Source organism: Tachysurus vachellii, chromosome 4, assembly GCF_030014155.1.
Source record: "Tachysurus vachellii isolate PV-2020 chromosome 4, HZAU_Pvac_v1, whole genome shotgun sequence".
Taxonomy (NCBI): domain Eukaryota; kingdom Metazoa; phylum Chordata; class Actinopteri; order Siluriformes; family Bagridae; genus Tachysurus; species Tachysurus vachellii.
The window spans coordinates 15,240,741-15,266,176 of NC_083463.1; the positions used below are offsets into that span (position 1 = coordinate 15,240,741).

The 25,436-nt window shown below is 38.6% G+C and overlaps 2 protein-coding genes across 3 annotated transcripts in view; both read right to left on the minus strand.

The window, feature by feature from the left end:
* tex264a (testis expressed 264, ER-phagy receptor a) overlaps positions 1-397 on the minus strand; it is a 65,205-nt gene extending 64,808 nt beyond the window's left edge. The window contains exon 1 of the mRNA XM_060867975.1: positions 2-397. Coding sequence (XP_060723958.1) covers positions 2-259 — 258 coding nt within the window. The 5' untranslated portion in view covers positions 260-397. The remainder of the gene's footprint in view (position 1) is intronic.
* Positions 398-2,139: 1,742 nt separating this feature from the next.
* On the minus strand, positions 2,140-25,172 carry fancd2 (FA complementation group D2). 2 transcript variants are annotated; one of them, XM_060867977.1, is made up of 43 exons: positions 25,062-25,172; positions 23,788-23,866; positions 23,556-23,687; positions 23,120-23,187; positions 22,905-23,014; positions 22,728-22,785; positions 21,730-21,782; positions 21,450-21,528; positions 20,494-20,618; positions 20,201-20,288; positions 19,437-19,541; positions 18,814-18,908; positions 18,067-18,175; positions 17,934-17,969; positions 17,689-17,835; positions 17,405-17,539; positions 17,087-17,218; positions 16,543-16,650; positions 16,007-16,116; positions 15,704-15,758; positions 15,504-15,623; positions 14,306-14,379; positions 13,336-13,470; positions 12,866-12,966; positions 10,692-10,807; positions 10,382-10,490; positions 10,196-10,285; positions 9,732-9,832; positions 8,734-8,877; positions 8,491-8,607; positions 8,169-8,297; positions 7,920-8,038; positions 7,231-7,341; positions 6,706-6,939; positions 6,487-6,609; positions 6,307-6,400; positions 6,018-6,089; positions 5,202-5,240; positions 5,034-5,108; positions 4,864-4,938; positions 3,776-3,922; positions 2,476-2,562; positions 2,140-2,378 (listed from the first exon to the last, which is right to left on the minus strand). In XM_060867977.1, exons 2-43 carry the CDS (start codon positions 23,858-23,860, stop codon positions 2,298-2,300), a joined length of 4,311 nt encoding a protein of 1,436 aa, XP_060723960.1. In that variant the 5' UTR covers positions 23,861-23,866; positions 25,062-25,172; the 3' UTR covers positions 2,140-2,297. The 2 variants fall into 2 exon arrangements, with proteins under 2 accessions (XP_060723960.1, XP_060723961.1); XM_060867978.1 differs by having other exon boundaries at positions 23,788-23,863; positions 25,062-25,126.
* Between the last annotated feature and the right edge of the window lie 264 nt (positions 25,173-25,436).

Consider the following 25,436-nt stretch of genomic DNA (forward strand, 5'->3'; position numbering starts at 1 on the left):
CCTCACTGGGGTTGTCATAATACACCCCGATAGAGCAGAGCTTAGGGGCGATGCTGCAGCTCTCAGTGAAGGCGGATCCACGGTCCCTGTACGATCCCTTTTTAAACTTGTACGCGATAGTAATCTTTTTCACCGGCGGAGATCCGGTCCGAACACTGATCTCAGACAGCAGTCCGGAGTAAAACACGAAAGCAGTAACTGTCAGGATGAGACACACGACCAGGAACAGGATCAGGGATAAAATCACAAAGTCAGACATCGTTGACAGAAAATGACTTCGATCACTGATGCTTTGTAAAAGATCCTGAACTGTTCAGCACCAGACGAGCTCTCTGACCGACGGTGTTTATGTCACGTTAGGACTTTTTCTCTATTTTCCTTCAACACGGCGTCGTTACTTCCGGGTTATACCATCTGTCTGATTCGAAGGGGTGTTCCAAAACAGACGCTGCGTTATTGTAACCTCAAGGGGCAGCGTTCCGGAAAACGGTTGAAAAGATATTTGAATTAAATGTATCTTTGGAGTAATTGTGTACAAAGTGCTCGTAATTGTATTGTAGATAAGAGATAAGATGGAAACAAATTCGTAGTTGATTCCTAACTTGCGCGTGTTCCGCCGGGGGCGGGAGGGGGGAGATGAGGGATCTGGTGACGTCATTATCACGGGTGCAATAGATAGGATTTGTAGATTGTTGTGATCGACCCACTGAAATATATTGTCAGGGCTCTCAAATTTTGAAGACAGGCAAGAGGGACATCTGAGTGCTTGAGTGCTGTACATGCTCATACTTTTCAGTTGGCCCAGATCTCTAAAAATCCTTTCTTTGTATTGGTCTTAAGTAATATTCTAATTTTCTGAGATACTGAATTTGGGACTTTCCTTAGTTGTCAGTTATTCATTCATTCATTTTCTACCGCTTATCCGAACTACCTCGGGTCACGGGGAGCCTGTACCTATCTCAGGCGTCATCGGGCATCAAGGCAGGATACACCCTGGATGGAGTGCCAACCCATCACAGGGCACACACACACACACTCTCATTCACTCACGCACTAGGGACAATTTTCCAGAGATGCCAATCAACCTACCATGCATGTCTTTGGACCGGGGGAGGAAACCGGAGTACCCGGAGGAAACCCCCGAGGCACGGGGAGAAAATGCAAACTCCACACACAAGGCGGAGGCGGGAATCGAACCCCGACCCTTTAGGTGTGAGGCGAACTTGCTAACCACTAAGCCAACGAGCCCCTAGTTGTCAATTATAATCATCAAAATTAAAAGAAATAAACATTTGAAATATATCAGTCTGTGTGTAATGAATGAATATAATATACAAGTTTCACTTTTTGAATGGAATTAGTGAAATAAATCAACTTTTTGATGATATTTAATTATATGACAGCACCTGTATATCTACATCCATAACTATATCTTTATGCATTATTTGTTGTAAATAGATCACATAGATCTTCTGGTTAACTGCATTTTATTGGCCATTTATTTTGCACAATGACAATAAAGTTAAATCTAATTTCATCAAGAGGACGTGTTGTTTATATGTCTTAGAATAATAATGGCTAGAGTATATATGCATAAATGTAACATGGGTCTGTTTGTAGAAGTGAATTAAACATCCAGCAAATCTCTAGAAGGACCAAACTAATGGAAAATGAACAGCACTGCTTTTGTTGGTTTTCACTGAAGCACTGTTTTTTCACTATTTAACACCTGCTAGTTCAAAAATGACAAATCCCTTCTCGTAATGTAGCATATCTAAATGACCAGTGTGGGCTTTTTCCAGTAAAACTGTCCAACTAGGATGACAGATCTGTTCATTTGTGACCTAACCCCAGTAGGATATAATGACATTGTATTAGCATATTATTAAAGTTAGAATTAGATATTAGAGTTAGAATTAGTTACACCCCCTCCCACACACACACACACACACACACACACACACACACACACACACACACACACACACACACACACACACACACACACACACACACACACACACACACACACACACACACACACATCAGTATAATGCAATCAAACAAAACAATACTAGTAAACAAGGAAACTTTTATACAAACAGAAAACAAGCATTTTTTTTATACACCAACGGCTGAATGGAGTTTAGATATAGACCCAAAAGTTTGTACATAAAGAGACAAGTTTATCAAGCTAAAAAAAAAAATCTAAATGATGGGACACTGAATGTGAGGAGCTTTAGGGCTGTAGATTTAATAGATAATCGATAATAAGATTTGTTCGCTACTGTATGTAATCAATCTGACACATCAGAGTCCTCCTCTTCTTCTTCCTCCTCCTGTTCCTGCACATTTTCCTTCACTTCAGCATCACTTTCCTGGGCCGGAAAAAGAAGAGAAGCAGAACAAGATATTAGAAACAAAAGAATTTATAGAAAATACCCAGCGAGTTTTCAACTACTGTAGACCAAACACCTCGTCTGCATTGCTGTCGGGTTGCTGAGAAGACTCTTCGTCCTCATCTTCACTTTCTTGTGAGCGTTGTGAGAGAATCTCTTCACCCTAAAACATTAACACATTTATTATCATATGCACACAACTATTATATAAAAAAAAAGAACTCGTACATATAGGACTAAAGCACCCATGAACACCCAACCCCTTTTATTCTAATAAAACTATGCTGATCTAAAGTATAATAAATGTACAAACTCCTCCAGTCTCGCCTAGCATCCCAACCTCTCCCTTTCCCCAACTAATATTGATACAGTGATGTACTACCTTAGGCATGCCGTGCAATTGCAAACAGGCCACTGGGGTATGCAAGCCTGCATGTATGAACCTCTGTTTTAGTATATGAAGAGAATGTGGTCGTTCACATCCTTGAAGGAACTGTACAAAATGGTATGCTTAGTTATAAAACCCCCTGCTCTATTATTGGTATCATTGGTTGGCACATAGCAAGCCTATTTGGTGACTTCTAAGAGAGTGGCATTTATTTGTTGTAGGTAGTGGAATTTCAGTACCACACATAATAAATGAATGTTGAATTGGGAAATCATAATCATCAGTCAGTTCATTTAGGTGCTACAGTATTTGTAATGCAGAAGGCTAAAATCATTGCTCCCCATAAACAATGTAAAAGAAACAAAAAACTGCCACATTTTTGGCTGGATGACTAGATGAACTTGATCCAGTAGTGTATTTGTGTCCTGTCAGTTTTGGGGCATGATCACAAACAGCACACTACTTTACCGCTTTTGTATTTGAAATATTGATATCAGATTTAGGTGCAAAATCCTTCTTATATTCTCAGACATCTCAGGACAGAGTGAGATTCAGCCAGCGTTCAGTATATAATAGGAGGATAAGCCTTACATTGGCTTGAGTGTCTTAGTGGTTAAGAGTTTGTGCTATTTATCAGATCCCAGCACTACCAAGCTGCAACTCTTTGAGCACTTAACCTTCACCTGCTCGAGTGTGTCCGGTTTCAACAGTAACTCGCTTTGGTTAGTGTCAGCTAAATGAGCAAACATAGATAGACCTTTAGAAATATGTAATATGTTCATTAATATATTTTTCGACTAGAGGAATAATGTTTATTAAAAGCCTTACAATGACTCACCATGTAATGTTAATATTGCTTATTTGTCATTGTGTCATGATTCTTTTGCTATACATCAAAATCTTTTCCCCCCCAATCCATGTGCCACTTGAATAAACTATACAGAAATAAACAGACATTGATAAATAGCCTGTGTCCCACAGGATTCACCTTCAGATCCCTGTTCTTCAGATTACCCAGCCAGAATGCCTCCTGGCAGTGGTTAAGTGTGAGCATTGCCTTAACACGGTACACAAACTGCTCAAGGTGCTTCTTCAGTGCTGGAACATGGTTGGTCAGGGCTGTGTCCTGCCGGATCTGAGAGCAGAGCAGGTCAACATAAAACAGTAAGAGATCTTGCCCAGTTTCAGAAAAGCTTCAAGAAGTTAATCTCCAATGGAAGACAGTCGAGAATAAAGCTTACAAAAATCACCAACTAACAAAAACTTTTGATCATCCTGGAGCTTGATCATCCTGGAGCTGATCATTGGCTGAGCCTTTGCCATTTTGGTTATTCTCGATCCATTTTGATGGTTGTCCTCCGTTTTCTTCCACGTCTCTCTGGTTTTGCTCTCCATTTTAAGACATTGGAGATCATTTTAGCTGAACAGCCTATAATTTTTGCACCTCTTTATAGGTTTTTCCCCTCTCCAATAAACTTTTTAATCAAAGTACGCTGTTCTTCTGAACAATGTCTTGAACGACCCATTTTCCTCAGACTTTCAAATGCATGTTCAAGTGCTGGCTTCATCCTTAAATAGGGGCCACCTGATTCACACCTGTTTTTTCACAAAATTGATGACCTCAGTGATTGAATGCCACACTGCTATTTTTTTTAACACACCCCTTCCAACTAATTGCCCAATTGCACATCCTTAAGAGCGTGCATATCATGAATGGTGGGTCTTGTTTGTTTTCTGAGAATCTACTGCACCTACTGGTAACTTGTTTGCCATGTAGCAATAAAAAATATACTAAAAACCTGGATTATTCTGGTTAGTCACATTGTACTGCTATTATTTTGAACAAAATTGTACAAGAAAAAAAAAAAGGATTTTTGCAGTGCACATGCAGTTCACTGCTCACTGGACACACTCAAGTCGAGGTCCAACCTAATTTTTCTTACATTTGGTGAAAGAAATTTCTGAAATTTTTACAGTTATACATACAGGTCATATATTACATGTCTGTGGTTTATCAGTGAGGATCACAGAGTCTGTGAGAGATACTGTGCAAAACAGTGAAAAGTATCTTGTTACCTTCGAGTGGCCACACATGTGATGGAGCTGCCTGGTGCTGAGCTGAATGGTCTTCAGTAAACTCTGAACATCCTCCTGAGAGAAATCCACCAGATTTAAAGGTGTCAGTATTTGCTTAAACCTGGTCAGATAAACCAAAAGAACAGCACTGCTGAATAAAGCACTGATACCTTATGTTGTTTAAAGCTGTAGTCCAGGAGAGGCATGGCAATCTTAAGGAAGCACTCGAGAAAAAGCCGGCCATACTGCAAACAAACCACAGTTCACTGGATCAACAAGGGTCCTTTTGTTTTTAACCCCCAAAATGTTGCATTTATTTTTCCATTTGTTCTGTTTACCTTTAAACCCACGTTGAGCACAGGTCTGCTATCAAAAACCTACAAAAACAAAAGAAAGAGAAGTTTGTTCCAAATGCAGCAGACTGAAGATACTATACACTCAGAGTGAGCATGTTGTATTAGACAGATTTTGCTGTGACTTGAATTTCAGATTGTTCTTTAATAACATAAAAATACAACCAACTCTTGTTATTTTTCTATAGCACAATGGGGCTCTGATTTACCAAGATCCCAAATGTAGAAGTGCTAACTTGCTGTGGTGTGCAATATGCTAAGCTGTGAGTGTAGTTAATGAGTGTGTTCAGTATGATTTACAAAGAATTTGCAAGACAGTGCAAGTAGAAGTTGTGACATACAAAATAGGACAGAAAAGAGTTTTTTTTTGTGCAATGCTAACTGTTCATAGTAGTCAAAAGACTCCAAAAGATTATTAAGTAAAAGTAAACCAAGACTTGCCATAAATATCTATAATCATCTAAATATCTAGAATTGCTTATCACTTACTAGATTGAATTTCTAAATCACTAACACAATGAACAAATCATCAAGAGACTGCCATGTAAATGTGTGACAAAAATCTCAAACTATATATTAAATAACACAGATTCTACTTTTTGTTGGTATTGACTTGTGATTTCTGTTCCCAGTTATTTTCAGGTATAGCAAATTACACTGTGTTATGTGAAATAGTGTAGCAGCCTGGGAAAACATGTGGAATGGCTCTGTGCCTAAATTTTGGCACAAAAATCAGAAAATTGCATTTTTGTCCAAATAATTATATGGATGACCTTATATAAAGATCATGTGACTATGTACCTTAACCATGTTAATGAGAATATGGAAGTCCCGCACAGCCAAGTTCCACACTAGAAGTTTCTCACTCTGAACCTGAAGATTATCAATAATCATGATTATGCCACTTGTACATTGATACAGACACACACAAAGACTGTTTCTCAGTAAGTATTTTTTGTATATAAAATATATATATATATATATATATATATATATATATATATATATATATATATATATATATATATATATATATCTTGCTGATACAAACATTCCTAGTTTCCAAATTGCAAATAATACACAGACGCACCTCTCTGCTGTCCGTCTGCTTCCCAGGAGGTATCTTTCGTATATACTTCTCCAGCTCTGCCATCATAACTTTATAGTACACCAAGAAAGTCTGCCTGGAAAGTTTAAAGAAAAAAATAATAAAAATCAACTGATACCCCATGAACTGAACTGTGAGACCATTAAAGAAAACTTTTGGTACCTGTTGAGAGTGGGCCAGCTGCGAGAGCTGACATCTTTAGCAGCATCTATCAGCTCTGAGATCCCATTTTCTGTTATGTCTTCCACTGCTTTCAGAACATCATCAGCATGTCCTAAATATATACTAGAAGAAAATAGAAAAGATACGGACAGGTCAAAAACAGGTCAAGATTTTAATCCAGCCATGAATGAATTATCAACACAATAACATTGTAGGAACCTGAGAAGACTCTGGAGTGCATCATTGTGTTTGGTCCCACGTTCCCTTGCTCCACTTCCTGTCACCCACTCCTGACACAGGAAATGCTTAGCTAGGGATGCAGTGTGGTCTCTATAGAAGCTGGGGCTGGATCGTCCATACTGACTGAGCACAATGAGCAGCTGGCTCAGGATCAGAGCCGTGTTTAGGCTGGGCACAGTGCTCCGGAAATTCAGCAGATACTCAAAACTGTGTCTAAACACACACACAAAAAACCCTTATTGTAGCATTTAGTAGTGATAAACAGTATATTAGATTAAATAACAGTGATTAAACTATAGAGAGGCATAAATACAATTTCTATTATGTTCATGCAAATCTATAAAAATCTGATGTATTTGCATTACTGCATCTGCACATTAGCAGTGGCAAACAATGGGCACACAGGAGCTTTACGTCTGGTTTATGACTGTAAATCTACTAATTAGCTTGGAAAGAGAAACATGTTTTTTTTGTTTTTCTGTCATCTGTGTTTGTGTGTTTCACTTTATAAGCTGCTCCAGGGTCAGATCTGCATCTTTCTCCTTCAGGCGGCTGGATAGCACACTGAGAGCACTCTTTAACAGCGGCCGCTGTTCCGGCTGGGAGAATCCAGACCTGAGAACACATCACATCCTCATACACTGCAAAAGATTTAACTGTAACTGTACAATGCTGTAACTGCATTGTGAAGCTACACTGCATACTGGAACTTTGAGTGCAGTGTTTGCTGTCTTCAAAGCTTCTACAATTGATTTCTCATTCGTGATATTAAACATTGGGAAAAAAACGGTGAGAGAGAATATAAGCTGAACCTAACAATGAACCTGACTGTTATCCCCAAGATCATTACATATTTTTCTTCTATTACATACTGTAATAACTGCACTAGCAATGTCTTCAGTGACATCAGTGTGGCTCACAACCGCTAACGTATGCCATGCAATAATGAACACCAGGTTTGCTAAACACATAACCTTTAAATGTAAACACAGTCAAAGTGTTTCAGGATGCAATTTTTCATTAACACCATCCTGACTCGAGGTGTGTTGTAGCTCTGTATGATTATACCCTGTGATTAGTAGCACCCGATCTTGTGCCCCAAGACCCCTGGGATACACTTCAGGTTCCCTACAACCCTGTGTTTGATAAGTTGTAAAGGAAATGGACGGCTGGATGGCAGTGTATGTACTTACCAGCTAAATGTTGTGTGTAAGACCCGAAGCAGGAGCTGATATGCTGAACACATGAGCTGCTGTATATTCATATCCATACCTAGTGCATCCACCACTCCTTGATTTTCACTCAAAAGGGTCTGTGGGAGCATGCATGCACACACAAATTTTATTATTATTATTATTATTATTATTATTATTATTATTGTTGTTATTATTATAGATACACTTTGGAAAAGATGATAGAAAAAATATTTATAATGTTTGTACCTGAAAGTGGTTGTGGCAGTTTTCGAGATGTGTGCACAATGTCACTAGCAACTCAACACAGCAGGTGGCCACATCTTTGGAGCTTTTCTGCTGCAGGTGAGAGAAGCCCACTGTCCTGTCTGCCTTCACCTGTGAAGTTTCCATAGAAGTTATAACACTGAACTTGAGCCAAAACATCTTCCAACTACAAGTGTATGTAATCTATGTATCTCTCTAGTTTTTGTTTAATCAAAGAGTGTAAATACTGAAGATCTCTGCATACCCAAAGACTACTGAGTATGCATGTGTGTGTGTATAATGTGTGTGGTGTGTGTGTGTGTACTTTGAAAAATGGGGCTTTTTTGGCTGGAGCAGCAGCCAAACTGAAATCCAGTTTACGCCACATATCCTCCAGCAGAAACACCAACTCAGCAGGACCCAGCTGTACCTCCTCTCTCACCTGCACACAACAGCAGTCAACACTTTATATTATATATCCTTTACTTTGCCTGCATTTTTTTCCCCAGGAAGTACTGTTTAGTTATGTAATGGTAAACAGAACACAACGAAAGAGAGGTTTGTTAACCTTGCTGTGGAGCTCGGTGTCCAGCACTGATCGGGACAGCAGGCCACACTGCAAAACGTTCAGAACCTCCATGTCCAATTCCCTAAAGTACGGCCAGTACGAAGACAGACTCACTCCTGCTTTGACCTCCTTCTCTGGGGGGTCCTGCCACAACAAAGAAGTTTAACAAATAGTGAAATACATCTACCAAAAAATAAAAGGGGCATTAACAACATCGTCTGAAAATTCCTAAAATACCACTTTTTTTTGCAGACAAAATTGTTTTCCATAAAATTTCATTGCTGGCTTATTCAGATAAAAACTTGCTCCTAAGTATGAGAAGCTTCAGTTAGGGAACAAAAAAAACACTAGGGTTGTTGACATGCTGTTAAATTTCCAAATGAATTCAAAAATTTAAAAACAGCCGATAAAAATGATTTAATGATATGAGAATGTACTACTTTAAGATTATTTGAGGATTCAATAAGATTTAATAATGATTAAATGATTAGATGAGTCCAGCTGCACCCAAGAATCCTCAATGTTGTTTACTTAATTAGTTTCCATCCTATTACTGGTGTAAAGCAACACTATAGTTTTGTCTAAGCTAAAGCATTTCCCAATGTTAGGGCTGAGGCAATATCTAGAACTGTATAGCAGTAGAGCAGTATAATATACACAGGATCGAATGGTGACTTGGTGATTATCATGCTTGCCTCACACCTCTAGGGTTGGGGGCTCTATTCCCACCTGTGCCCTGGATTATTTCTCTGGTTTCCTCACTAGTCCAAAGACATGCATTGTAACCTGACTGGCATCTCTAAATTGTCCCGAGTGAGAGTGTGTGTGATTGTGCCCTGCGATAGACTAGGGTAAGCAGTGTAGAGAATGGATGGATGGATGGATGGATGGATGTATATATAATGTACACAGCAAGCCAAAGCATCTGCTAGTGTTTTATAATAAGTCAACACAGTAGGAGGGTGTGTGTGTGATATTTCAGCAGCAGTGTCATTTGCCTGTGCCTGCGGTTCATCAGCCTCAACAGCCTCTTCCAATTGTGATCCATCTGTTGAAGAGTTCTTACTGGCCGACGCTTTCCTCTTCTTCCCTGTGGACTCTGAAAAAACACTGCTGTTTTATACACACTATCACACCCACACAGGCACTATAAGAAAGTACAAAAAACTTTCTATTTATAAAGTCTTTCACATTGATGGTTGCTATATCACTTGGTGGAAAAGAACCTGACATTTTAAATTTTAATTTAAGATTTTACGTCACAAAAACCTACAATTCTAACAGACTTTTTATATCCACTGTACCAGATCTTATAGACATCTACCAGGAGCAAACCTGTTAAACCAACAGTGGATTGAACAGTGCACCTACACGTCATTAAAGCTCCCAAATGAGAGCACTAAGATAATGGGACAGTGAAACTGAGGCATTGTTGCTGCTCAGACATGTCATACATCTTCACCTTTCTTTGCTTTCTTAGATGGAGCGGGAGCCAAAACTTCTGAACTCTCACAGTCAAAGTTAGCCTGAGGAGGTGTGAATCCAGGGCAGGCTGAAAGATAAACACCCAGAAACATCTAAGAGCTGTTCAAAATCAAATCAAAGATACTTGTTAGTTTGTTTATCTGCAATAATTCTGTTTCAGTACCTGACAAGCATTTCTCCAACAGTGTCTGCAGGTAAGTGATGTTCTGAAGACGAGTTATAACCTTCATCTTCATCTCAGGGTCTTTCAGCTTGCAAAATGCATTTACTACCTAAACACAAACACAAACACACATTCAATCAAACATTTGGTCAGTTCTGAATAAAAATTCCAAAGGTTTCCTTACTTTGTGACCCTGGTAACATAGTAAGGTGAGAGAAGAACAAGAACAAGTTACATCATATGCATTAAGCTACAGAACACATTTGTATGAAACCCTTTTACATGCTTGTACACAAATGGGTGCACTGACCTCTCTGAACCAGTTGATGGTGTAGAAGAGTAGAGAGCAGAGGAACTCTCGCTCTGCCTTAGATAGACTCTCTACCTTTTCTACCACCTCCATATCTGTCAGGATCAGAGGACAGCCTGCCAAAACACACACAGAACACCAAACACTTACGACCGTCATAACGGACACTTAACATACTCCATAAGAATGCTAATATCAGCTGTTGTAGACAATTAACAGCAAACGTAGGTAGCTCCATAGGTTTTGCATTTTTTGAATTTTCATAATTTATTATACAGAATGTATTTATTATATGGTCTACTTAACTACACATGTTTAACAGTCATATTACTAAAATTCTAAAAATAATCCGCATGAGAAATGTTACTTCCCCCATTTCATTTGGCTGCTCCCCATTTCGAGGGCCCATTTTTGTGCAAGCCCTGTGGCTGGTGTTGGTTCCCTGGCCAGAGCAACCAAGCACAAACACTAGTCCTACATGGACCCAGTGTAATATAAATGTTAAATAAATAACAATAAAACCAAAAATGTAGTAGATCAAGTGCATGACTGTGATATGCAGCCAGAACAACAGTCAATGCCATGCTGTTATAAAAGGATTAATCAATATTCCGACCAAACAGATTAGAGAATTAAGCAGTAGGGTGTATTTAACACACAAAATTGTTATAGTGAATAAAATATCTTTTTTAATTCTGTTTCTATTGTGGACAGCAATACAAGTGGAAATTCTCTCAGTCACTCACTCATTTTCTACCGCTTATCCGAACTACCTCGGGTCACGGGGAGCCTGTGCCTATCTCAGGCGTCATCGGGCATCAAGGCAGGATACACCCTGGATGGAGTGCCAACCCATCGCAGGGCACACACACACTCATTCACTCACGCAATCACACACTACAGACAATTTTCCAGAGATGCCAATAAACCTTTTGGAAATTTGGACCAGGGGAGGAAACCGGAGTACCCGGAGGAAACCCACGAGGCACGGGGAGAACATGCAAACTCCACACACACAAGGCGGAGGTGGGAATCAAACCCCCAACCCTGGAGGTGTGAGGCGAACGTGCTAACCAACAAGTGGAAATTATTATATGAAATTTATTTAATACAAGTTCTGTGAATTGTGTGCTCCATTTAAACAAATGTCTTTTGCAAATTTTCTATTTTAAAACTAGCATCCTCTATTGAATTCAGCTTTGGCACGGTGGATCTGAGAAGTGATACGAGTGAAAACTTATACCTCTAAAATAACAAAGAACATGAACAAGACTGCACTGACCAAGGGATTTTAACGTACTGATTATTTGAATATGCAGTGACACTATGCTTTCGGCCAGACAACACTATTATTTTGTCTTGAGCCTGACTGGTAGATAACATATCTACTTCCTCCTGAAATGAGGCTGTTGTGCTCTGGCTGCGACGGGGTACGGATCAGGTGGCATAGCTGGTAATATCAGCAAAGTGTACCATTAACTGAGAAGACGAGTTGTAGCCTTTTCTGTCTACGCATATTCAAGAATCTTTAGCCTAACAACGTCCTGAGAATAAAGCACTGAGCAGCCTACATGTAATCTTAAAATCATCATAAAGGTCACCGGCAGCTGTTAATACAGTCTGACTGTATATAGATCCTGATATCTAATTACGTTTCCTCATCCGCTTAGACATCAGCACTGTGACAAATAACTGATGCAGATTCATAACAGGTAAGAATCCAGCATGTTGAGATGGGAAATTAACAGAAAATTAGACATACTACTTTGTTGTAACATCTTTTTCATATAGTGATTTATCCATCCATCCATTCTCTATACCAGTTATCCTACACAGTGTTATGGATAACCTAGAGCCTATCCCAAGAGAGTTGGGGGATGGGGGGAGCAACACAATCTCCTAATGTCGTTTATTATTTCTGCTCTTTATAAAAAAATTAAAATAAACAGTTATTAGGTCATACTCTTGGTCCACTGTTCAAGTTGAGGCACTTTTTATTAAACACATTTCTTTAACTGCTGTTTTTTTTTTATTCCTAGCAAATTCAAAGCTAATGGAAGACAGATTCATACTCTTAATATATCCCCAAGCTACAACTGCAGAGCTGTACGTTCCCTGTGAGAAGTGTATTGATTATGAGGATTTGGGCTGTGCTGTGCTGTGCTGTGCCTGACCTAAAAGAGCATCAATCTCCTCGAGATCACCCTGGTGCTGCTTCTCCTCACACAGCCTCAGCAGCCTGAAGAACGAGGACAGACACAGAGGAGATACAAGCCTGGAGAAAAGGAGGAAGAGGGGTAAACATAGAAGTAAACACACAAAGACACAGAAAGAGAAGGAGGGAAAGAGAGAGAGTTCATTTACACGAAATTTTTTAATATTGTTAGTGAGGCCTTCAGTTATTTATTAAATATGTTGGAAAAGGTAACTTGCAAAATGTTTGTAATAATATAAAAGTAGGAACAGTGTGTGTGTGTGTGTGTGTGTGTGTGTGTGTGTGTGTGTGTGTGTGTGTGTGTGTGTGTGAGTGAGAGAGAGAGAGAGAGAGAGAGAGAGAGAGAGAGAGAGAGAGAGAGAGAGAGAGAGAGAGAGAGAGAGAGAGAGAGAGAGAGAGAGAGAGTGTGTGTGTGGGGTGTCCTCTGACCTGCCAATGTCACTGTTTCTGTCTGCTTTGTGCAGCAGATCCTTAGCCATAAGGGGAAGCAGGTTAATGGCTATTCCTCCCTGACTCTCATCTTCATCCAGATTGTACATAGCTGAGGCAGTGAATGGAAATGCGCTACAGCAAACAAATGCAACAACATTAACACCACCAACAATTTTAGTCTCTCCCTTTACATATGCACCCACAACACCTGATAATCCTGAAATTATGATCATTAAATTAGATCCCTAGTGTGGTTTCTCTTGTAGCACGCTTTATTTGTTTTCTAAAAATCTCACATTTATAATTTCATATAAGCACCAGAGTGCAACACAAATCTTATCTTAAAATATTTTAATAACCAATAATCTGGACTGCTATTTTTATATAGAGAGGAATTTGAAAGACCAGCAGAAAAGTGATAAATTTCCTACTTCATTTTTTGTTTTGTTTTGAGTAATGTGTGTTGCACAATTTATCATGGCATATAAAGGCTTTACTCAGCTTTAGGCTGAAAATGTGTGTATTTTTCTTTTTTGTTAAACTGGACAATTTCTTGAGCTACATAACAATTATCTCTAAATCTCTCAACATCATAAGTCATAACAAGCCATTATACATAAGATTAAGTCACGTGTGGAGAATTATTTCTGACCTGCTAACTAGCGACCCTTAAGAATAAATAAATGGTTGATGTACCCTCCATATCCTATATGTTTTATTATTATTACATGTAAGCAATTATAAGCAGCATAAATCCTTGTTATATGCAATAATTAACATATAATTACGCATTTCTTATGTAAAACCTCTTACAAATGTTTACTGTGGAAAACACAATTTATAATGGCGAAGACTAGAAATTTGTGGAACAATAGTAATGTTATCAGCTTGGCCTTAACCCAACTACTGAAATGCAGCAAAACACAACCTATTGTGTACAAATCCTTGTGTTGTCTGAGGCACCCACCCAGGTATTTCTGGTCCTAGGTCCACAACAAAGTCCTCCTGAAAATCCTCAAGCACGCTCTTGCCAATCCATGCCTATCAGAGCACAGAAGAGTGTGAACTACTGAAAATTAACTAGGCTACTACATTGTTTATGCAATACATTGTACTTTTTTGATAATATTTTGCAACACTGTGTATGTGTGTGTGAACAAACTCACACCTCAACAAGCACAACCCACTGTATGTATCACGGTCACTTATCATATCACTGACTTTACTGTATGTGCATTACCATCTGAATGGGGAAGTCAAGGCCTAATGGTTAGAGAGTCTGACTCCTAACCCTAAGGTTGTGGGGGTCGGGTCTCGGGCCGGCAATACCACGAGTGAGGTGCCCTTGAGCAAGGCACCGAACAAACTGCTCCCCGGGCGCCGCAGCATAAATGGCTGCCCACTGCTCCGGGTGTGTGTTCACGTTGTGTGTGTTCACTGCTGTGTGTGTGCACTTTGGATGGGTTAAACACAGAGAACAACTTCTGAGTATGGGTCACCATACATAGCCGTATGTCACATCACATTCACTTTTTCACTTGAATATGTGCAATATCTTTCACCCTACCAAATTACTGACAGCGTACACTGTTTACAGGTGTTTTTTTATACTGTGTCCGGGTAGGAGTGTACAAATATAGCATACAAATTTAGGAGATGCCAATTACACACGGTATTTGAGGACAACAACCTCCTCATTAATACACAATTGTGGGACTGTACATGTATAATCACACCCTCCAGTGTCACCCAAATGAGGATGAGGTTCCCTTTTGAGTCTGGTTCCTCTCAAGGTTTCTTCCTCTTCCATCTAAGAGAGTTTTTCCTTGCCACAGTCACCACAGTCACCTCAGGCTTGCTCAGTGAGGTTAAATACAAACACATTTAAATATAAGTCTAATATTAATCTTAGAATTTTTGTTGTTATATTAATCTTTGCATAATATGAAACTTTTTGTATTACTGTATGTTTCTTATGTTATGTAAATCTGCTTTAAGACAATGTCCGTTGTTAAAAGCTCTATACGACTAAATTTAAATTTACTTGAATTGAAATAGAATTTCACTGTTTATAGCTGCTTAAGCACATGAAAAGTAGTAGTTCCTCATATGTAATGCATGCTACAGAAGAACACAATGTCCTGCTGTTGGAAAGAGGCACACACCTGCACCAGTGAGTCCAGTCTGTGGTTGTGGAGAAGGTTGGCTAGCTCATCGTAATACAGTGCGGAAGCCTTGGCTGAGCCTTCGCTGCACGACCGCACCAACTCCAGAAGCGTGGTCACCTAACCATACACATGCTTGCTGTAAGTGACCACAGAGGCATAAGCATAAAGGACACACAAAGGCATGCACTTCTGCTCACCTGTCGATGTGTATCTTTGGGCAGTGTACTTCCCTGAGAGCCTTCTGATCGGTCTCTGTAACACATGAAATACATGTGTATCAGTGTAAACTCTAGTAATCTCCTGTAATGTATGTACACAGTACAGGTACGGTCTAATAGGATCTGCTTAATAGTTTGACATCTGCAGCAAAAAGGAGGTTCTTCACCTTTCATTAAAAAGTACCATGTGCAAGTACTGATTAACCTATACAACACCTTGTATTCACTTAGAGTTGCAAATAAATTTCTGCTTAAATATTCACAGTAAGAGGATATATTTACCTTTGAACTGCCATGCTCCCAACCATCACAACAGCACCGATAATTCCAATGCGTTTGTACTTAGGCACTGTACTGGACAATTGCTTTCGGATCACTATGTGCATGTCGTCCTGCAGACAAGTTAGGAAAGGTTAATACAGTAAGAGTTGAGTGTGGAAAATGTTAGAACATTGTATGTTGTATATTATGTTGTTTGTTCTGCAGTAAAAAAATATTTTTAGGTTTTGTTGTGCCCCTGTGCAATACAGGTAAAACTGACTACAATGTTAACACCTTCACAAATTCCTACATCAGAAAAAGCAGCCCTACTTAGAAATTTTGCACTGTGCAGATAGTTTATTTCCCTTATACTTTTAACTGACCAACTAAAAAAAATACACCTCATAAACATTTTATTGTCAGACCAGCAATTTCCCTTAGACTATTCACTGCTGTGAATAAACAGACTTCCTGTTCTGAAATTGTAGTATGGGGTAATTACACATACACCACAGATGTAGATGACAGAGATGAAGATTTCTTTAATAGAAACACACCTGAATGTGGCTGCCATATTGGTCTTGTCCAAATGCCAGACAGCTAAGAACATGGAAAAGACGACGGATCTGCTGAGGACTCAAGCTGTCCATGTAGTCCAGAACTCCCTGCACCATAAAATCATGGAATACAAAGTTTGAGCATAAGAAATCATTTGGATGCACTAACCAACGTACTGCAGATCAAGTTTCATGGTAGGTCGTTCTTGCTGCCAATATATGAATGCCAATTCCTGACGCAGCAATTCCTAATCACTCTGTATTAGACCTGTCGTGATTGTGATAGTGTAATAATTAACACATTAACACACACACTCATATTTTAATATATAGTATATACCTGGTCTACCCCCTGAGTTTATATTCAAAACACAAGGTAATTTTAAGCATCAGACAGCCAAGAGAAAAAATTAAAATAAACAAATTTACAAAAATAAACAAAAATATTGAAACTCTAATAAAATATTAGACAACTAAAACTAAGGCATACCAGCTCTTTTGTTCAAGGCTGGCAGTGTGTGTGGTTGTGACTGTGGTTGTCTACCTTAACAAAGACAGCATACTGTGCCATTTCTGTCGGCTTCTGTGATACCAACTCACACAGCAGCTCCAGAGCCACGTCCACCTCTCCACTCACACCACTGCACACGTGTGTGACCAGGGAGCCTACAACTTCCTACAATAACACAATGATTTTATTTTACTCATTCATTCAACTCAATGCTTTATTGTCAGGGTCATGGTGGAACCCAGAGCCTGTAATGAAAACATTGGGTGTGATGTGGGAATAACTTTTAAATGAGAATCACTCACACTGTGTAAGTCACAGGGACATGTAAGCAGGTGTTCTGTGCCAGATTACCTGTTGGCAGTAGGAGTCAAATGCAGTGAAGGCCTGTTTGTAAATGTGTCCTCCAAAGGGCACCACACAGCAGTCTGTAGAACGCAGCAGCCCCTGCGCCAAGGAAAGTAAGCTGGGAAAATACCCCCGCATCACCTATATAACACACAAGTGCAAAGTTAAAACACACACGCATCTAATTATACAGAGAGACAAAATAAAAATAGCACAAAGCTAATAAGCATAAAATACAGTGCACAGAGAAGTCGACTGTATATAAGTTGCCCAAAAAAAATAAAGCTGACCTGAGCATAGTCCCTAAAAGTCTTATTCAGAAGTGCTTCGTGAATAAGACCACCGCGCACTTTAGCCTTTAGCACTCTCTCTGCCCCACGTCGACTCTGGTTAGCATTAGTGTAATGGAGAATAAGCAAAACTAACACATCAACCACCTGAAACAGACAAGAACAACAAAAAAAAACAAGAGTAAATAAATACAGTATTATAATCTGATAGAAATAAAAAACAAATCTAAAATGAAAATCTGTACCTTGTGATCTTCTGGTTCAGTGACGCTCTCTATAGCCTAAAGGGGAAATCAAAGCATTACAGAATCACTCCTGTATCGCTTATAGGATTCGCAGTACAGTACACTACAGTATAGCCAAGCTGTCTCTGTTTACCTTCAGCCAGGCTTCAGAGATAGTCTTCTGAAAACGTACAGCTGACTTAATGACCTCAAGGACCAAAGCCACACTGTCCTTACCGCTGCATGCTGGGACACTGGAAGACCTGAGAGCACATAGACAGGAGATGAGAAAAGACAAGAAAATCCTCAAACATTTAATACATTAAAAGACACAATTGTGTAGCTCCAAAGGACTAGTTATTTTAATATCATGAAAGGCCATGATAGATAAATGAACCATCAATCCTTCACAAGCCTTTGCAAACAGTTACTAGGAAAATAGTAATTCATTTAAAAAAAAATCTAAAATAATTTGAAAAAGAATAGAAATTAGTACATGAAAGTAAGCATATGATATAAAATAATATAATATAATTACTGTAAGAGCTTTGCTGCTATAGAAAATTAAATCATAAATTTAAGGATTAAATGACAAAATACAGATTTTGGGCTGTACTGCACTTCTTAAGCACTAGTAGTTTTACCAGGGAGAGACAGTTATATCATTAGTATGGCAAGTGATTGGCTGACATGGGCCAGTTTAGTGAAATATGCTGTACGTGTAGGATTTACAATAAATATAACCTGGTTCAACTGTTGTATTAATACAATGTTGTTAGTAGCAGGACTGCTATTATAGAGGGATGTCTGGGTGCAGTAAATGGAAAAAAGGGCAAGAAGTATCACAAGCTCTGGTGAGATGTGAGCAAATTCCATAAGCCCAAGTCTAAAAGTCACTCACCCTCTGTTCTTTTTGCTTTTTTCAAAGCTCTGAGAGGCCTGTAGTACTGACACACACTGCTCCAACTCCAGCTTCTGTCGTAAATCACACACCACCTGCATACACGCACACACAGTGAAGTACATTTTAATACATAATTATCACATCAAGCAAGTTTTTTGTAGACTGAAATTAAGCTTAATCTTCATTCACACATATACAATCAGTAGACATTTTTCGAATACAGGTTGCCATAGTAATAATATTTATCAGTGGATGGTGCAACTTTCAGTCCATTTGACAATAATTCAGTGTTCTTGCCGCTAAAATTAAACATTCTGGAGGGAGAGCGTTTGTATATAAAATTCACCAGTGTATATGTGCATCGTATCATGAGAGCGCTCATTGAAACTAAATGGTCTCTAAACCCTGTGTTGCTGCAAGATGCTGTGAACATAGCATTAGTCTGTGACCTAATGAACAAGTATCAGGAAGAAGTACTTCAGAGCACTTCAGGGTGTCTGCCAAATGCCATTAATGTAAACATGTGTTTATTACACACATCGAGACTTCCTGCACAGATGAAAATAAATTATATCAAATAATAATTGGTCAATTCAAAAGCATGCTCTTGAAGCTCAGACCTCATTAGCGTCAAAAGCAGAGATCGAGTGTAAGATGAACTTCACAACAACAGGGAGATCCTCCAGCTGCACTGCGGCGACGGTCGTCATGACAGCACGACGAACCTGAGACACAGCAAAACATAAACAGAGAGAAGCACAAGTAGGGAAGGTCAGCATATCTGGTGAACAGAGCAACCAATTTTTTCAACTCAGGTCAATACGGTCACTTAAATTTTAAAGAAGCACTAGAGATAAGACAAAACATGAAACTTGATTTTGACAAATTCTGTTCATTTGTCTCAGTTTCTTTCAAATTATTTTAGCATGCTCATATAATGAGGTGGAAAAGAGAGAAACTGGATATTTTAACATGCACTTTATGGGTAAAGAAATTTCTTCTTCCTCCATCCCAAAGATTTTTTCGGGTAAAAACAGAGTAGATGTTCTTACACAACAAGCAGCATTTTTATCTTATAAAGTTCAGGAGCAACTGAGAGAACACTTGTTTACAGTTGCTATAAGGTAAATCATAACAGGAACTTTCATGGAGGTTTCATGGATGTGGCACATCATTAAACAATGTTTTGTATGCCATTCATTAACAAATAAAAAATAATGAATTGTTTACTAATTGCTGTGGACATAATTAGTAATACCATTATTACAAATTATAGCATCATATCACCCTGTCATTGATTACTTTTTTGTAACAGCACATGCCTGGCATACTGTACTCTAGACAAAGAAGTGCACACGTGTGTTTGCAGTAGGGAGGTAGGTACCTCAGATAGTAATGAGGAGCTGAGGCTGAGGCTGGACAGAGCATCCAGGATGGGTACAGTGAGCTGGGTGTTTTGCTGGAGTAAGGCACTGTGAAAAGAGTTTGGGAAAATACCTCAGTCACTTAGTTTCATTATAATTATGAGATCAATTTAAGTATACATCAGAGTTTTTTAATGATAGCCGACATAACAACAAGCAAACAAGCCCTAATTATGCACAATGTTTAGGCAAAACATGGATTCATGAGAACTATAGGCCTAACAACAAGCAATTGTGAAATCCAAACCCTTACTTGAGCTCCCTGGCCATGTCACCATGCTGAGAGTCCTCCAGGATTTCAGGTAAACTGGTGATGATGTCACGCTGGATCTCAATAGGAGCTACAGACACGAGCTGCATCAGCTTACTGCCCAAATCCTGAACACACACATCAACAACACATGACTCAGTCAACGTTTCAGCACAGAGCATGGGTGATGAACAATGCTAAAGAAATATATCTAAATTTATTTACTGACCTGTTGTGGTGCTATTTTTAAGCACACCTTAAATACTTAATACAGAAGCCTAACTTAACATCTACATCCATCTGTGGTAAATAGAAGGTTTAAATTTCTGGCCTGTTGACAATTTGATGTAGAATTAATATTCATAGAAACTTGTTCTTACTATTTTACTCACTATTTTGTTTTCATGAAATAATCTGCAATGATCCTTGGAAGGTTTTTGAAAGGTCGGAATCCCACTCAAACAAAGAGAGAACATGCAAAACTCCACCCAGTCAGTTAACCGACTGGGAATCAAAATGGGGCCCTGAAGCTGAAGCTGAAACGCTACCTGCTGAGCCATCACACTTAATGGCTCATGATAATAGCAAGGCAGCATGTAAATCTCTTTCTGGTAAAAATAAAGACAGATAGAATAGTAAAATCATTTATATTAGTTTTTAAACATTATTTTTATTATTAAAATTAAAATAGACATGGGACTCATAACTGCATTACACGGTTCATTATTTTTTCTATAAATCCCTGTCATATTTTATTCCTTATGAAATTTTATTCATAATGGAGGCAGTTGTACCGGAAAACTTCCCAAAGCCGTCTGATAAACAGAAGGTGGACTTTTAGGAAGCTGAAATAACATTAGAATCATTTACATAACCAGCTAATTCTATTTTTAGTTACTTATTTGTGTATAGTGAACCAGTACTGATACTTAACACCACACTGCAGATATTATACTTACCTTGCAATCCACAACCCTGTCAAGCCACTTCAGCTGATTAATGATGAGGTGTGGAATATTCAGGCCATCCTCTCCAACTCTGAAACCCACACACTACACATTAAATGTCCCAGCCAGACCACACAGGCCATTTATATCTGAGTATCTAAGCTAACAGGCCAATATACAATCATCTACATTAAATATGCATGCACTGATGGGAATCTATCCTAACTAGATATTTTACAGGAATACAAATGTAGAAGTACAAACAATTTGTGATTATTTGACAAATGCTTACCCCTCAAACATGAACTCTGGAAGCTTCTCAAACAATGTGTTTATGACCAGGGTCTACAAAACAAACCATTGGTGCTATAGTAGAACAGCATGGAGTTCAATTACCCTGACATCAAACTGCTTATGAATAGATAGATTGTATTTTGTCACATTTTTCCATTTAAAACAGAGACATTGCTATTACTTCAATAAAAAAGAAATTATCTCAGCTAGTGATTCCAATGTTGGGTTTGAATCAATCACATCTGAGCAAGATTCAGATGACTAGTGCCGCATCCCAATTCACTAACTTATACTATGCACTATAAGCATGTACTCTCTTTGTGAAGAAAAATTCATACTTTTCAATTTGTGGCAATAGAGTGTGCAAATACTGGGACAAACTAACATGCCATGTAATGGAGTAGAAGGTTGTTGGCTAGTCATGCACACTGTCACTGTAATTAACACTGTGGAATTTAATACCATTCCCTTGATATTTTTTTCCACATTTTATGCAGTTGCAGGTTGAATATCATTTAAGCAAACATACACAAAATTAGCCACAAAATATTGGCTATTAAGTGTCCAGGGATCCACGCTTCAAAAATCTAACAAAAACAGCAAAGCATCCAGGTACCTTGGGGATACTAATTTCAATTTTGGACACACTAATTCTAATCACAGACTCTATTTAGCTTGACTAGAATAGTAATTCAAGCTAATGCCAAGCAGCCACTGTTGGGCCCTTGGTCAAGGCCTTTAACCGTCCCTGCTCCAGGAACGCTGTGTCAATATAAGGAATATAAGGAAAATATTTTTGCAATGTAATGTACTGTAATGTGATAAATAAAGGCTTTCTTCTTCTCCACAAATGACTGCCAATGATATATACTCAGAGATCCTGGTGTTTTGAATAAAGGCCTGTTTACGAGCTTCTTGGCTTTTAAATCCACATGATTCATGGCTTTTAAATATTTTATATGTTCATGATAATATATTAAAAAAATTCCTCCTTGCCTGTAGCATCTCAACACCCAGAAGCATCCGCACCAGGCTCTCCTGAAATGAGCTTGAACTGAGGTGGCAAAAAACATGTAAACAAATCCATGTGAACACCCGTGTCTATGCAAACACTATGTTACCATACAGCATGACTTTGTCAACATAATTCCCATATTCATTTTCAATCACTACCTGGTTTCTCCCTCGCTTGCACAACGTGGCACACATGGAAGCAGGCAGTTCCTAAATCTCTCAGGGTCTTCAACATGTGACTCCAAGCCAGATATAAAATCCTGAATTATCTGGCAGAGGAGTGAAAATACAGGTACATCAATATTCTCACACACGCACACACACACACTGTTGATTCAATACTATAGAAACTAAATCACTCTTTGGTCACTCACGTTGGGATATCTGGGATTCTTTCTCAGATGCTGCTGTAATCTCTTCTGAAACACAACTTGATCCACACCTATTTAAGATTTCAAAAAAGGTACAGTTTTACCATAGTGGAAGCTCATAGAAAAATAAAAAGAAAAGTCAAAATAGTGTGTTAGTGTAAAATGTACACTATGGGAAGCAAGAAACACTATAAATAGCTATTTGCACAAAATTCTAATTGTTCTTCTATACAAAAGATGGAAACAATCAAGTTCTAAAACAAGGCTATGACTTCTATATGTGCATGCACAGGGATCGCACCAGTACATTGCGCAAAGCACTGCGCTGGAGATGCTGGATGCAATGAAGCTGGATGCTGGCAGCTGGATGTTAATGGCTGGAGAGAGAGTTAAACTCTTAAAACTCTAGAGATGATCTTTATATCTAGAAAAATCTTACCGATCTCATTGGCCATGTCACCTTGTCTCAAGATGACACCTGATTCCTGAAGCATGTGACCAAATACAGAACCAGGAACGCTAGCTGTAAGGGATTTAGATGGCCGTCCAGCTGACTTGCTTTTCTTTGATTCTGAATACAACAGATTCATGTTTGCCTTTTCTGTGATTTAACATAAAAAAGAGGTATTATTATAAAGGAAGTGCATTCCGTGCAATATTCTGCCACTTACTGGACACATCCCGTGAGACTGGAGCTTCATCAAGTGAAACAGATGATGATCTTTTCTTCTTGCGCATCATCATCAGCTATTGAAAGGGGGTATTTACAGGGGTTATAAACAGAAGTATTATCATTGTTCACTGCTACTTCCACACACTTGATCAACAAAGGTAGTATTTTTTGTAACTAGGGATAGTGAAAACATTTGTTCCGGTCTAGCAACCCATTTGTAATCCTTTAATACAGAAGCACACATAAAAAAGTTTTTCAAACTCAACTGCCAAAAGTTTGTGGACACCTGACCATCACTCTCATACAAGCCTATTTAACATCCCAGTCATCCCAGGTGTAGTCCCCCTTTGCTGTTATAATAACCTTTACTCTTCTGAGAAGTCTTTTTACTAGATTTTGGAGAATGACTGTGTGGATTTGTGTTCATTCATCCACAAGAGCATTAGTGATGTCAGTCAGTGAGGTTGGGTGATGAGACCTGGGGTGTTCAGTGGGGTTGAGTTCAGCTGGAACATATTTTGGCCTCTTGGTTCCAGTAAGATTAATTCTTGTGTACTTTTTTCTAAATCCTAAACAAACCCTAAGACACATCCTAAACTCCAAAATAACAATTAACTCAGAATCAGAATCAGAATCAGGTTTATTGGCCAAGTGTGTTGGCACAAACAAGGAATTTGGTTTTAGCTGTTTATGACTCTCAAAAGTACATATCTTAAAACCCAAATGAACTCAAACACTAATCAACTAAACCCTAAACACCCACTAAACCCCAAAAAAAAGCACTAAAAATCAGCTAAACACCAAAGGAAAACAATAAACACCCACTAACACCAAACAGAATACTAAACCCCAAACAAAACACTAAACACCCACTAAACCCCAAACAAAACACTAAACATCCACTAACCCCAAACAAATCACTAAACCCCAAACAAAACACTAAACCCCAAACAAAACACTAAACACCTACTAACCCCAAACAAAACACTAAACACCTACTAAATCCTAAACTTATCCCCAAATACATTCAAAACGAACCCCAAACTACTAATGATATCCACGTTAGCTACCTGGAGTCCATCTACATGAGCTGCTATTAAAAATAAAGGTAGTTTACTAGCGCGCTAGTCAGTGATTTATCAGACTGAACCCAGCTAACTAAAAAAGAAAGAAAAGTCAACTTAACTTGACTGTCATGCACAAACAACACACTCAGTTAGCTCACATTAGACGTTACAAGGTGGTTACATTCAGAAACAAATATAAACTCACGTAATAAAACGGATCTTTTGAAACTGTATTAATCTTCTTCCTGTGTCGAAAACACAGTCGCGTTTCTAAAGATTCCCGCGAAAACGTTTCATAAATTGTAAGAGACCGTCGTCATTTTCCAAAACAAGTTGAAAAAATAACTAATAGGAATTTTGCTTCCAATCACATATATTTCTAATTGGTTGCATTTTCGAGTGATTAGATGCTCATTTTTTGCGTATGTTTTATATATAGATAACTGCTTGTTCATTTCAAGACTTGCTGTCCTAAATATATCAATCCTAACATTTGAAGATGTTCCCTGAAAAAGGGTGCGTGTCTTAGAAATAGGCGTGTGCTACGAAAGGAATAAAAGCTTCCCCTGTAGGTGGTTCG

What these genes read in the sequence shown, in the direction of transcription:
- fancd2 (XM_060867977.1), bottom strand. Translation starts at nt 23,860, where the DNA reads ATGATGATGCGCAAGAAGAAAAGATCATCATCTGTTTCACTTGATGAA. An exon ending in CTAGGACCAGAAATACCTGG is followed by an intron (nt 13,471 to 14,305) that starts GTGGGTGCCTCA and finishes TGTTTGCTGTAG; the next exon opens with CGCATTTCCATTCACTGCCT. An exon ending in TTCTCATTAACATGGTTAAG is followed by an intron (nt 5,241 to 6,017) that starts GTACATAGTCAC and finishes TTGTTTTTGTAG; the next exon opens with GTTTTTGATAGCAGACCTGT.